This window comes from Poecile atricapillus, chromosome W (genome assembly GCF_030490865.1).
Source record: "Poecile atricapillus isolate bPoeAtr1 chromosome W, bPoeAtr1.hap1, whole genome shotgun sequence".
Taxonomy (NCBI): domain Eukaryota; kingdom Metazoa; phylum Chordata; class Aves; order Passeriformes; family Paridae; genus Poecile; species Poecile atricapillus.
The window spans coordinates 30,280,413-30,294,334 of NC_081288.1; the positions used below are offsets into that span (position 1 = coordinate 30,280,413).

The window sequence follows — 13,922 nt, forward strand, 5'->3', positions numbered from 1 at the left end:
AAACCCACTTGAAATCAGGGAGGAGCAGTCCGTCTCCACAGCTGGCATCTCCGCAGGAGACATGCAGACGGCTGCTTTCCCACAGGAGCATCCAGTTTGGGCAGAGGCTGGTTAACACCAGACACGCTGCCCCAGCTGCTCCCTCATACACAGACAGATTCTATCCCTCCCATTTCTACCCCACACTTCCTCCAGCGAAGCAACGTGGAGGGGAGCATTTTTCGATGCCCATTTAGCAGGCTGCTGGCTGGCCACTGTCAGGAGTAATTTGTTACGATTTAAATATAAAATCGTGTCTTATTCTGAAATTGTCAGCCGGTACAATTTCAAATGCATAGGCCAGTTAGGCCTTATAGCTCCTAAAGGAATACATGTACTTTTTCCCATGTCTTGATCTGATACTTTGCCAAAGGTGACACACAGCATCCTTGGAACACGGCCCGCTTTTGGGCAAAGAAAGGAGCCAGACGCTTTTTGGCTTGTTAAGCAATATGAATGAGTGTTTTAGCCCAGAGCACTGGGGCAAATTTCCTACAGAAACAGCACTGCATCCTCGAACGCCTGCATAAGGCACAGGAGAGACTGGTTTGAAGGCTCTTATGCAAAAACTCTCCCCTCTCCCTTCCCCAGGGTAAGTTTCGAGTCACTTCCCTTCCGACAGCCGTGACAGAGACAGCGGATGAAGTGCTGCCGCTGGACTGGCGACCGGGCGGACGGCAGCGCCCGGCTCTGCCCAACACGGGGCTCTGCCGGGGCTCCCCGACACGCGGGACCCGGCGCCTTCCCAGCGCTGCCCCTGCAGACAGGCGGGACCCCCCGAGCGCCGCCGCTCCGGAGCTGCGCGCCCGAGGCACCGACGCCAGCGGGGCTCCGCCACAGCGCCCGCTCCTCGCCCGCCGCCGAGACCGGACCCGCTGCCCCTCAGCCGCCCCGCACCTCTCCCGAGGGCCGGGCCACTGCCACCCCCCGGTGCGGGCTGCCGTCACACCCACCACTCTGCTGTGCCGTGCTGTCCTGTCCTGTGCCGTGCTGTTCTGTTCTGTCCTGTGCTGTGCTGTGCCCTCACGGCGCATGGGACGCCACCGCCCCGGCCCGCGCCGGCCGCTCCTTTCGAAAGCGCCAATCGGCGCCGGGGGCGGGGCCGTGCCCGCCGCACCTGGCCCGGAGCCGCGGAACCGCCTCGTTCCCGGCTGGGACATCGCCCCCGGCTGGGACACGGCTCCGGGCACACCGCCCCCGGCTGGGACACGGCTCCCGGCTGGGACACCACCCCCGGCTGGGACAGCGGCCCGCTCCCGGCTGGGACACCACCCCCGGCTGGGACACCGCCCCCGGCTGGGACACGGCTCCCGGCACACCGCCCCGGGCTGGGACACCAGCCCCGGCTGGGACACGGCTCCCGGCACACCGCCCCCGGGCTAGGACACCGCCGAAGGGCCCCTGACAGGCGGTGTTGTGCCCGGAGCGCTCGGCACAGCGCTGCCCCCGCAGCCTGGGGTCGCGCCGATGGGAGCGGACCCCGGCACGAAGAGTCCCCCCACCCAGCCTGCAGCCCCGGCGGCATCCGCACCTCCGGGCACAGCATCCAGACACGCTCACCTGTCTGCTGGTGGTGTTTCTGAGAGCCATTAAACACCAGCAAAGTCATAAAGCAAATTAACCTGTGACACACTTTCACAAAGTAAAGATACTCTATAATTTTTACTTCGAAATAATAATGCAATTGAAATTACATGTTATATCACGAAAAGAGTCTTTGTGTGTATGTGGTTTTTCTCCATTACATAATTTTTCATCTAGTGAAGAAATAACATCTTGCACGCCTTATATGAACACATTTCAGAGTAGAACAGCAAATGACTATGACATTAACCATTCAGCTGGTTTATTACTGTAACTATCTGGAATACATTCTTTGACAGAGGTAAAGAACAAAAAACACACTGCAATGAAAAACTATGAATGGAAACTTGCATTTCCCCATTTCTTTACACAGGAACAGTAACTGCAATCAGCTTAATTGCAGTGGGAATTAATTGGGTTCCTCTGAAGAGCTGGTGGGCCCTTTCTGATCAGAGGGTATAAATACAGAAAAAGTTATATTCACATGTGCGAATCTGATAGCTATACAATATTCTGTGCATAGTGAACAAAATGACTTTTATGAATCCATGGCATGTTTCTATAAAAATGCAGTAAAGAAAATATAATGCACCGTGGGATACTTTTCTGTGAAAATAAGTGCTATGTGGTCCTTTAAAAAGATATTTCTCCTAAAATAAAATAAAGAAGTATCCATCACTGCACATCCCAGATCTCACAGAGAAGAGGTGTGAATTTGTGATCATTCACTCTCCATGACATCAGCATCTCTGCATGATGATGGTTAAATGTCCGTAATTCTGTGAGACGACCAAGAAGACATGCAAAGTGTTGAGGGTTATCTGGGTGGTGAAGTTTGCAGACTTTTTGTAAAATATCCAGCAGTGGTTCTTGAAGCCTTTCCACAGAATCTCTGTCCTTTATGTATTGTCGATCTGATTATGGTTTTAAAAGAAAAAACTGGTTAACAAACATATGCTTTGATACATTGCAATTATTTACTGATAAGTTAATATAAAAATATTCTTATTTATTCACTGGTCAATGATGTTCATACTTACAAAGAATATTTCTTTTCAAATTAATATGAAATAAAAATGTTTAATGCTGTATTTTTGCTTTAGGGTTTTCACATAAGCTTCCCACTTCTAGCTTGAGGAAACTTTAAACCTTCTCAAAAACTGAAATATTTTAACTTTGCAATGTTTCACTGGAGTTCTGTCATTGTCTCTCCATGTGGTTCTGCACCAGAGTACATCTTGCAATGCATTGCAAAAACTGAGCAACAACCTAAGTTCTTGGAGGTGTAGTACTCCTGGGGAATTTAGCCAGTAGAGGAGTGTACAAGCATGTCACCAGGGTGAAATCAAGCATCTTCATCCTCAGATTAAATTTTTTTGATAGAAAATACTTGTCTTTTTATTTTGTTCATATAGAAATATGTGTTTGGATACTTGGATTGGGAGGAAAAGAGAAAGATGGGATTTTTGGTCTAAAAAAATTTCCTGAGACACACTGAATCAAAGAGTCATCTAAATACTTCAGCTTCCCATCTTTCATGAAACCCGATTTGGAAACCTCCCAATGAAGTCTGAAGACCTTCATTGCCATACTCTATTCTACATTACAGGTTTCCCAATTTCCCTCTAAAATATGTGGCACTCCACAGTGGTCAGTGGTGATGTGCATATAGCCACATCTGGGATCTTCTGAAGGAAGAAGCCTGTGCAATGAAGAGATGTAGTTTTTAAAAGCATGCTATTTAAGCAGTTTCTTCCTTGTATTCAAAACCAAATGGTGTAGCAGGACATTTGGAGCTTGCATTTATGTGCTTGTTTTCTAGTTTAACAACTGAATATACAGAATGAGCACGCACATTCACTTACTCCATGTAGAATGTAAGTCTTTACAAATCTCACATCATTCTCCTCATGCTTTCTTTCCAGAACCACTAATATTTAATTCTGGATGAGAAGTTACCTGGAGATAGGATAACTATGGCTGTGAGCAGAGCATATTCTTCCTGTGTCATCTTCAGCTCTCCAATACTTTTATAAAAATTAAACATGGGAGTTATGAATTCATCTGAGATACCTGTGAGAGTGAAAAAATAGTTATAGTATATCTTAATTATTGAAGCACTCTGGTTTATTGCTACACAGCAATTATTTCATATTTCATATTGACTGTCTTGGTGGAAGAAATCTAATATAGAAGTCATGATGCAAGACAATTAGTTACAAAAGTGCAAGTACATCCTTGTTTTCCAGAGAAAACTAGGCACAGGCAAGCACTGGCAATTTCTTTTTGCATGGTTTCAAAGCCTTTCCTTCAAACAGTTCATTTTACTCTGCAGGTCTGTCCATCTGGCTCTTCAGGACAAGTTTCATTCATGGTTTCCTTGTTGTCTGCTGATAATTCTCTTGCGAAGCAGACCCTGTGTTCCCTGTCTCTGCATTAGTTATATGGAAACCTCTCAGAGAGTATGGTTTAACTCCAACCCAGCTCTGCAGCTAACTGCCTTGGGCAGTTGCTTCAGTTGTCTCCATAAAGGCTCTTAATTAATCCTTTTATGTAGCCTGAAACTTTCATTAGGTCTAGGATTACCTGTAGTCCAGGATCAACTTGCTTGCAACTACTACTACTACCTTAAAGCGTAAAGTAATGTATTATAAAATACAGAGCCAAAAATAGCTAAGATCCAGGCCTATTTATGAATGGGATCATGTGATTCTCTCACCATCAGCAAAAGCCTTCAGGGTTTCCAAACTAAGGCATGCCAATGGGACTTCTTCCTGAATTTGTCATCACATCACAATATTCTTAGTTAGCCTTAAATTACAGAAGTACTCCATCCTGCTTTTTGGTGTAAAAGAGAAGTCTTGTGACATCAAAATTATTCATTTGTTAAATGATATGTGAGTCACTCAGAGCAGACACCAAACTATTGACAGCAGCTGCTTGCAGCTCTGAAGCAGTGTAGATGTCCAAACCAGTGGTTCTGCTGCAAGAGCCTTTTGGCCTTCTGTGGCTGAAAAGGTGGAAGCTTCCTCGGTTCCCACAGATGAAGGCCATAGGATCTCTTGTAAATTTAATCTTAATTTTTGAGCCATTCTAGGAGAAGTCTTTATAACTTGCTTTGGGAACCACATAAAATAATACAGGTTTGAGCGTTGTGTACAGCACAAAGCTGAAGTCTGGGACTAGTGAGGTTTGGAGTTCCCCGCAGTAGGCGAAATTCAAACTGAAACTCAGCAGGTGGAACTCAAAGAAAGGAAACATGAAGTCACTTGTCTCAGCTATGAAACAGTCACATTTTGCTGTGACAGTGAATTTACTTCAAGCAGTGGAATAGTTATGTGTCCCAACAGTGAAAGTATGGTCTTGCAGGGTGTGGCTTATTTTGTGGCTGAGTCATGTGTTTAAACACATGACATGAGCAACCTATGTTCACTTCATATTATAAACCACAAATCTTGTTTCTGTGATGAGTTCAACACAACTGAGCCTAAGTCAATTAAGGGGATATATATGATGCAGGTCAGCTCATCCTGCAGAAGTTAGTAACACGGCTGGACCTTCTTACAGAGCAAACAATAGTCACAGCATCTAATGTGCTGCGAGGCTTATGTTGTTAGTCGTCAGCGTTAAGTACTTAAAATTTTGATTACTTGTTATTGCTGACTTTTGGGGAACCATCTGTCTCTCTCTCTTGGATGGTTTTAAATGCCAAGGTTCCTTATGTTATGTAAGTAGCACATATATATAACACACCAAAGTCTTAAACTTTGCATGAAACTAGAAAAAAAAAAAGAAGTAAAAAGCTGGGCCCTAGAGTAGAGCAAATGAATTCCTTTCATGGAAATGAGTAGCTCAGCAATAAGATGAGAAAAATCCAAGACAAACTTGAAAACTTGATAATTTTAGAAGTCTCTGTGCAAGGTATCATGTCACTGGACACAATCTTGACAGGAAACAAGAAATGGTAGGAAGTGGGCTGTGACTAAAACTCCCATCATTTGTTTCTCATATTCATAATCTGATTTTTTTTTTCTTTTTTTCTTTCGAAGGTCAGGTTAGCTTTCAGCTGGATTAATTCATTGCTTTTGCTGACCCCAAACTCCTCAAATCCTGTATGGCAGAAGTAGGATGAAAATGGTGCTGGCAAACAGGATGAGAAAAACTAATTCAGGTCCTCACTGGTCCAAACAATGCCTAAGCATGTAGTGAAACAATCCCTGCCCAGAAAGCTTATAAACTAACATTAAGTATGGAAGCATAAAGTAAAAAAAATGAGTACAGATGTGAAATCAAATTAAATTACTGCAGAGGACTCTGCATTAGTGTACTGCAAACAGAGAAATAAAATCATAGCAATGAAAGGGAATTTAAAAAGGGATGTCTGAGCAATGCAAGTGATTTACCACTTTTCTATAGAGAACAGAACTTCAAAATCTTTAAACTGATATATGTCATGAGACAATTATGAAAAAAAATCCATGAAAAATGAGCAATTTTGGAACCAGGAATCTTTTCTCTTAGTAGTTTTGTCATCCCACCTATGCTGGAGTTTCCCTGCTATTATTTACTCTTCCTGTGCACTCTACACAAATTGCTTTTCCGTCACAAGAGGGGGCTGTTTTCTAATGTGATTGTAAAGGCTTCGGTCTGGATTTAATAAGCTCCAACAGAAAGAAAAGCAGGAAACACAGGAAACAGATGTATATAGTTCTTTTTTTTTTTTTTTTTTCCTAGCTACTGTATGAGATGTTGCCACTTCAGATTATCAGAACAAGAGTTAAAGGTGATTTGGTGCTTTGTAGCCGGAAAGTCTAGAGAAGAAATGAGCAACTTCACAGAAATGTCATTACTACAAGTTATAGCTCAAAAGCAGAAAGAAAAAAACCTCAAATAGATGAAATTATATTTCTGGCCTCACTGAGAACAGAGAAGTTAGTTCTGCCTAACCCTCTATATTTAGATCAGACGAGAACTCTGCACAGTGCTGTCAGGCAGGCAGAGCTTCCTGGTCACTGCTAATTGTGCCTCCTTCCTAACTTTCTTCAAAAAGGTTTCAAAAACCTTGTTTCATGCAGCATTATGACAGTAAGAATATGCTTATTCTTCATATGTCATTGGGCACCTTTCTGCATTGTATGGATTCCTGCCTAACCCAACTCAGCCACCTGCAGAAGATACTGCAGATCATTTGATTATTTTGTTATGTTCATGCATGTCTGGCTGTAAAGCCAAGTGTGGTCTGTGGGAAATACAAGCTTTACTGAGTGCAGCTTTGCAGCATCAAACTAGAGCAGATTTAAACCCATGAGCATTATTCATTCAACGTCCCTTACTTGCACAAGTTCATCTCCATCTGTAATTCAGGACACAGCATTACTTTAGACCTTGTCTTTTTTAGAGTTTTGTTGCTATGATTTCTCTTTAAAGGTAAGGTGACTTATACCTTAATAAGGTTTGCAGTTTCAGGCCATGAATAATTATCTGTTTAACATAACCCTGGAATACATGTATTTACTGTGGTATCAAGTCAGTATTGCCAGCTTTTTGAGACAGCATTATCTCTTCTATTTTGACCATTTTGCAAAACTGAATAATTAATCTCTTGCAAGAAGAAAGTTTGAGAATAAATGCTAATTAACAGTAACTAGCACCGTGTTATTAATATAGATAGAGATCATTTTTTTTTGATAAACATTGAGGTGTTAGCAAATATGAAACCAAGGGTATATTAGTAGCTGCTTTATGCAAATAAAATATTCTAATTACTCTTACATTTTATCTTTCACATTATTCCATCCACCAGAATTGTTTTTCATGATGCTTATTCACTCTCCCTTCTGAGCTGCTCAAATGCATCGATGGCCCTTTAAACACTGACCAAATTCACCCCCTTGATGCTGAATGCCAAATCAGGGGAAAATCTAGCCAGGAGAGAAGACACACCAGAGCATGGGCACATACTTTTTTGTCTGCCATTATCCTGTAGGGGTTAAATGGCCAACTTAAATGAGACGTTAACATGTGTTGAGCAGAGCTCACAACCAAGTACCAAACACCCATCTTCTTTAAAGGAGTCAGTAGGACCTCTGTTAAGTCATAATTGCAAGCAAGGAAACCTTAGTTTAAAACACCCAACCAACCAAACAACAAACCAAGCCTGTAAGGAGGGTGCAAATGACCTTTCCACATACCCTCCTCTAGCAGCGGCCTGAGTGCCTGCAGTCGACAAACGAGGCCTGATACACAGCAGCAGCATCTGCACTGCCTTGAGCTAATCTTCATAGGCAGAGCCTAAAATAAGTTTTTGGCCTCAAGAAGCACACTTACGCAGAAGAAGGGAGATTGGGTCCCTGACATCTGTTCTTGCTTTCATGGGTACAGATCTATTCTGTAGATATGATTTAAATAATTTTAGCACCTTTATTTGTACTTTAGGTACCTAGCACTGGATGTCTCAGTGTGGTAGATTGAGCAGGAAAGGTGTGTGAACAGAAGAGCTCTTTCCTCTATTCTGCAATTTAGAGTGGTCTAAATTTCTAAATGTTTTGGGCAGTGTGCCAGTTTTGCCTTGAGTCACAGGATGATGTGTCTCCTTTCACGAGGATGCACATGACCATTTGAAGGATTAGACACTTTGGACACATCAGTGAAGATTAATTTTGTTTCTCTGCACAAAACCCAGCACAAGGGGGACTTGAAGCACCACCCTTTCTCTAATAACCAAATTATAAAAGACAAAGGCAATGGAAATTATGAGGTATCCATGTTCCAACACCAAATTTTGCTTTTGGTTGTGGGACCCTCTTATCCATATCAATGGGAACTTTGTATCCCACATTCAATGGCAAAAGGTGGCCTCTTGCCAATGCTTTGAAAGTGCAGCTATTTATTTTTTTCTTTGGATCTCAGTGTACTTCAGCACCTGTAACCCATCCAGGAAGACAACAGTGTATTTCACAATGTCAGAGGTCCTGCTGCCAACTTAAAATTTGTGTCCAGATTCTTCCCTTTCTGTCAATACCAGTATTTTATTTCCCAATACTCAAATTCCTAGAACTGCTCTGTAGAGTAAAATGATGAAATAAAAAAATCTCTGCCTTTTCATGACTACCGGAACCTGGTATCTTTAGCAAAACAAATACAAATGCTCACAGAGAAAAATTTCTGTATCTCAGCTCTGTTTTTTAAAAATACTGTACTGCTCAATAATTGGGAGAATTTGCTTTCAAAAATAACAGAAAAACACTAAGCATTAAATTACTAGAGGGTCAGCCTTTCACAGAATGAGTCAATCACAATATGATATGTGCATAGTGAAGCATCAAATAAGATGAGTAAATGGCACCCAATCTCAGTAACATTAAAAAAAGTCTGTATTTCTCATTAAGTCTCAATATTATTGTGTGTAGGAGAGGATTTGAGTCACAGGTGCACCTAATGCAAGAATTTTCATAATGGCTTAAGGAGAAAGACCATCAGGGCTCAAACAAAGGCAGTCTCTGAGGTGCAGCAGGACTTGAGCAACATGCACAAGCTGAGAAATAAAAATACACCTCATCAGCATGAGAATGAAAATGAATGCTGATAACACTCAAAGGTCATCACCGCCAGATCTCTGACTTCTTTATCAGAAAAAAACCCCAAACATTCCATACACTCAGACTGAGAAGACATAAATATTAATAGATGAGAGCAGCTTCAAAGTGGACATGGTGACAGGTGACAGAAGTCTGGACAGCTTGTGACTTTTAGGCAGGATCATCACCACCCTCCCTGATTTTATGGATACAGGCATCAAAGCTTGACAGTAGAACTTATGTGATATTCAGGCATCAGTCTGTACCTGAAAATACACAGACAGAAATTCTGACTAACAGCAATAATTTATGGCTGCTGGCATGACAATGGACCTCACTAAGAGCCATAAATAATCCTGATTTTTTGTCTGTTACCTATAAACTTGATTTTAAAACTCCCACTCAACCATCACTGAATTTCTTCTTATTCTCTCTATTGTCTTTGCATGTTTCAGTTTGCTGCATTTAGCCTTTTTAGTTTCTGTGTTTGTTTTCCGGTGAAGCATATGGAAAAAGAGGTATTTAATCTCTTCTGGCCATTCTCATCTCTTGGACCAGTAGATAACATGATAATGGGCAGCTGCAGCTTTTAGCAGCCTTGGTCTTTACTGGTTAAGACTGGAAAAGATTGCTTACATTTCTATTTTAATGTCACATTTGGTACAGGCTACTATGAAACCTGGAGCCCTGATGTTGAGTCTTATGACATGCAGGGGTGTGAACTGCACAATATTTAGTATTTTTAGCATTGAATATTTGCAATATTTTATTTTACTATAATTTATATTACATATTATTGAAATAACACTGACAGCTGTACGTGTAAACAGTGCTAACAGAAGAATTTGGATGCCTTTCTTTCATTTTGTTTAAACTTTGACACATGAAAATAATGGGGGTTTAAGCTGCAAAAATAAGCTATTTCTGTAGTAGATACTTTAAAACTATATAAAAGTTTTATTTACTTAGAAGTTAAATAGGTCCAGTACAGGTAATTAAACTACAAATGCAAAGATTTACAAGCTGCTTTTTTATTGTTACAGCCCCATTAAATGCAGCATAGGAAAATATTTTAAAATAGGTTTGAATTTGCGCAAAGTAGATAAATAAAACATATGGGAAATGTTATTTTATTCTGTATTTTGGCTATTAATAGAGGGAAAAAGTGCAGTCAGTAGCAGTAAACTGGATAATAAATTATCCTCCTGTAATACATGGAGGAGGAAGTTCTAGCATCAGTATTTCCTCTTATGTCTTCAACTCTATCCTGGCTTGAGGGAAGATATTTTAGAAACCCTCTTCCAAGAGCAAGATAAACATTTGTATTTATACATGCATACACATTAAAAAAGTTATTGTGTTTCATTTCTTGGGAACTATTCAGCCTGGGTTTTTGGTCTAAGAATTTGCTTTTAATTTACCCTGGAGTTTTTTTCCCCACAGAAAAAAAAAAATTGTGAGAAATTTACCACATTTGTTATTTTTCTTAAAATTTCTAAACAAATTTCTTCTAAATTGTTCTACACAAAGTGTTTTTTTAAAATGTGCAACATCACAGGTAAATAATACTAAGGCAGGATACGATGTAATATTCCAGCCAGTAGTGCTATCATGAAGTTAAGCACAAACTTGCAAAATATAAAATTGCATCTCATCTGGACTCAATAGTTGCAGAGAATTAACAGAATATTTTTTAAATTATGACTAAGGAAAAAATGTTGGTATGACATAATGGCTTATGCAATGTTCTGGATTAATTCTTGCTTTTGGGTTTTGTTTTTTTTTTTAATGAACAGTTGATACCCTGAGCAAAGAAGCTTCATACTCATTGTACAGATTAGAGAAGAGAAGCTTTCAGTAACCACATTGCCATATGGATTCATTTCTCTAAAGCCTATTTTTATCAAAATGTGGGTTATAGGCCAGTAAAAAAATCTCTTAATGAAGACATTTGAATCTGTGACAACTCATTACAGTTTCCAGGAAACATATCTGGCCTTCTTGGCATATTTCTCTGCCTGCAGAACCTAGATCAGAAACTATTCAGTTTCTTCCAGTGACTCTGGAAGTCACTGTTTCCAATCCATCAAACAGTACCTTCTTATAATCAATCAAAATGAAAGAAGTATTAAAAACTACTAATTATAAATGAGTGTGCTAAGCCAAAATAAATACATATGTTCAGCAGGCAAATTATTCTCAAGTTTTCTGACTCCTTTTCTGTGAATCAAATATGTAAGTATTGGCTTAATTTTGCTTACATCAGTAGTATTTTCTGAACTGAGTTCAAGCCCATTTCCATGACTAATATTGAGGTTATATGTTCTTCTGTCTCTTCTCATTCTGATTCTTAAAAAGGAAAGTCAGAAACCAGAATCTACGGACTGACTGTCTTATTCAGAATTGTTGATCCATTTGAATACTCATTGATAGGTATCTGAGGGTTGGATAAAGCTTGCTGGTCAGTGCAGAAAAAGGCAAAACATTCAGTATTGTGCTAGTGGAGCACAAAGAATGCACAATAATGTACAACACAACTTTGCCATCTCTAAGGAAAAACAATATCTAGTCCCATTTGGCTTTTCATAATTATTACAATTTATGTCTAGAAGTGGAACTTATCAGAGTCACTGAGCTTTTGATGGACCTTAAGAAGCAAAAAACATACTGAGAACATGCTGTATTTATAATTCTTCCATGCACCTTGTTCAGTGTGATTCAATTTTACCAGAACAACCCTAACAACAGGTGCTTGCCTTCAGTCATCTCCAATAACATCCTAACATCTTTTTTTATTTTCTTCTCTTAGGGATTGTCTTTGAAAGCTTAATTATCAATACTTTATGTGGACAATTTGAAATGGTAATAGTTCTTCTTCATCATTCTTTCATACTTATCATTGGAGACGTTCTCTACGTGTATTTGATGTAGCGTTATTCATAATAGTTGCAATGTACTTGTAAAGAGTCCTTTAGCTAATGAAATTTAGATTCAAAGCTCAGTTAGATTTGTTCTAGTTAATGAAAAGAACAACATTTAGATAAATCTATCTCAATGCTACTAAACAATCTTATTGGCTTCCCAAGGGCCAAACACTGACACAGAAGTGCAATGCTGTGGTTTGGTTTCACCTCATTGAGCAAGATACCTACCACTATTGCGAATTCTTTCTTCTAAAAGGACAGTGTGTCCCGTAGGAAGTTTCCTGCTGAAGATCTCAGCTGAACGGAGGAACATGGCTTCTACTGCTGAGCCCTTCAGCAAAGCAATCTGGTCTTCATGATCAAGGGTTTGGAAGCCTGAGGACACATTAGAGACAAGTCAGGCAGCAAAAGAAAGAGTTCCCACTTCTTTCTGTCCTGAAATTCCTGCGTGTGAGGCGCCACACATCTGCATAACCTTGGTGCTGGTATCAGTAGGGTTGCTGAGTTCTGCAGACATTCAAACCTGGACTTCAAAAAATGACAGTGATTTGAACCTCCCCAAAGTTTATGAGGATTACACACATATTTCAGTGTTCGTGGTACTTTTAGAGAGTAAACAAAGTGTGGTGTAGCATAACCAATAGTAAGAATTTTGTCTAACCTGATACTGCTCCATAATATCTTCTGTCGTGTTTCCACCAGATCTCTCTACATTCCTTTCCCACTCCCATGCTGCTTTCAGTGTTAAAATGCACCTTCCTTAGCTAAAGGGCACCTCTACCATATGCCCAGTGTTCAGCCTTGAGGTAACATGAACCTGGGAGCTAAGAAAATGCTAATAAACTCAGATTTTCAGCGCTTTGCCATAAAACACTATGTAAGTATAAATGTTGGTGCCATCAAGTAGAGAAAGTTCTTGAGTGGGACTCACAGAATCTTTGCTATCAATATTTCCTGAATTCAGTGGATGTTATAACCTCGAGGCATTGCTAGAAATGCAGCAAAGGAAATGAAGTAGAGTCTAGCAAGTGTTAGCGGTAATTTAGAGGAAGACTATTTGGCATTGCAGCAATATATAAAAATAAAATCTCTCTACAGACACAATCCTTTCTCTGAGCATTTTGTTTGTCAATAGATAAAGGGTGCCACATCTTGGAGTAACAGAGTTTGGATTGTTCAGCCTAATATTCTTCTGAGCACAAAACATCTTTTCTTTGTACAGTATCTAAAAAATGTGTAGAAGGATCAGGCATTTCTAAATAGTCTTTACAAATACACAAAGATTGCCAAAGGCAACAGAAAGACACCTAAGTGTTGCAATAACAAAATTTTCCCCAACACACAGGATATACCTGGCAGTTTTTTAGTGAATTCCACAAGAACCTGCACGTGACTGGTAGCCATTTCTGTTAAAATCAGAAAATTTCCTTCAGCGCTGAATTCCTCATTCAACTGTTAAAAATCAAACAGAATCTGTTAATTTTCACTGACATTTCATATTTAAGAGCATAAAATACAATATCTGTTAGATTGGACCAGGCAAGTGTTCCATCAACTTGTCTGCAATATTGTCAAAACCAAGTATTTTGGAAGGCAACGTAAGAAGTAGACAGTGTCTTTTACTCTAGAAAATATTTTCAAGATTCCAGGCTGGTGTCTTTACAGAAAGGAAGCTTGACAGTGGGTCAAACTCAAATCACTGCCTACACTGACAATGGAAAAAAACAAAGCTCCAATCAGCAAAGGTTAGATTTGATCACAGAAGTCTTATTTTAGAGCTGAAAGATTTTTTCTTGAC

General features: G+C 40.1%; 1 protein-coding gene across 2 annotated transcripts in view; it reads right to left on the reverse strand.

Moving 5' to 3' along the window:
- Positions 1-1,698: 1,698 nt before the first annotated feature.
- The window catches only part of LOC131592304 (bile acid receptor-like), a 35,845-nt gene continuing 23,621 nt past the window's right edge, over positions 1,699-13,922 (reverse strand). The window contains exons 7-10 of one of the 2 annotated variants that reach the window (XM_058863719.1): positions 13,477-13,576; positions 12,353-12,499; positions 3,583-3,696; positions 1,699-2,537 (exon numbers count right to left, since the gene is read on the reverse strand). In XM_058863719.1, the coding sequence (XP_058719702.1) occupies positions 2,299-2,537; positions 3,583-3,696; positions 12,353-12,499; positions 13,477-13,576 (600 nt within the window). In that variant the 3' untranslated portion in view covers positions 1,699-2,298. The remainder of the gene's footprint in view (positions 2,538-3,582; positions 3,697-12,352; positions 12,500-13,476; positions 13,577-13,922) is intronic. The other variant, XM_058863720.1, reaches the window with a different exon arrangement.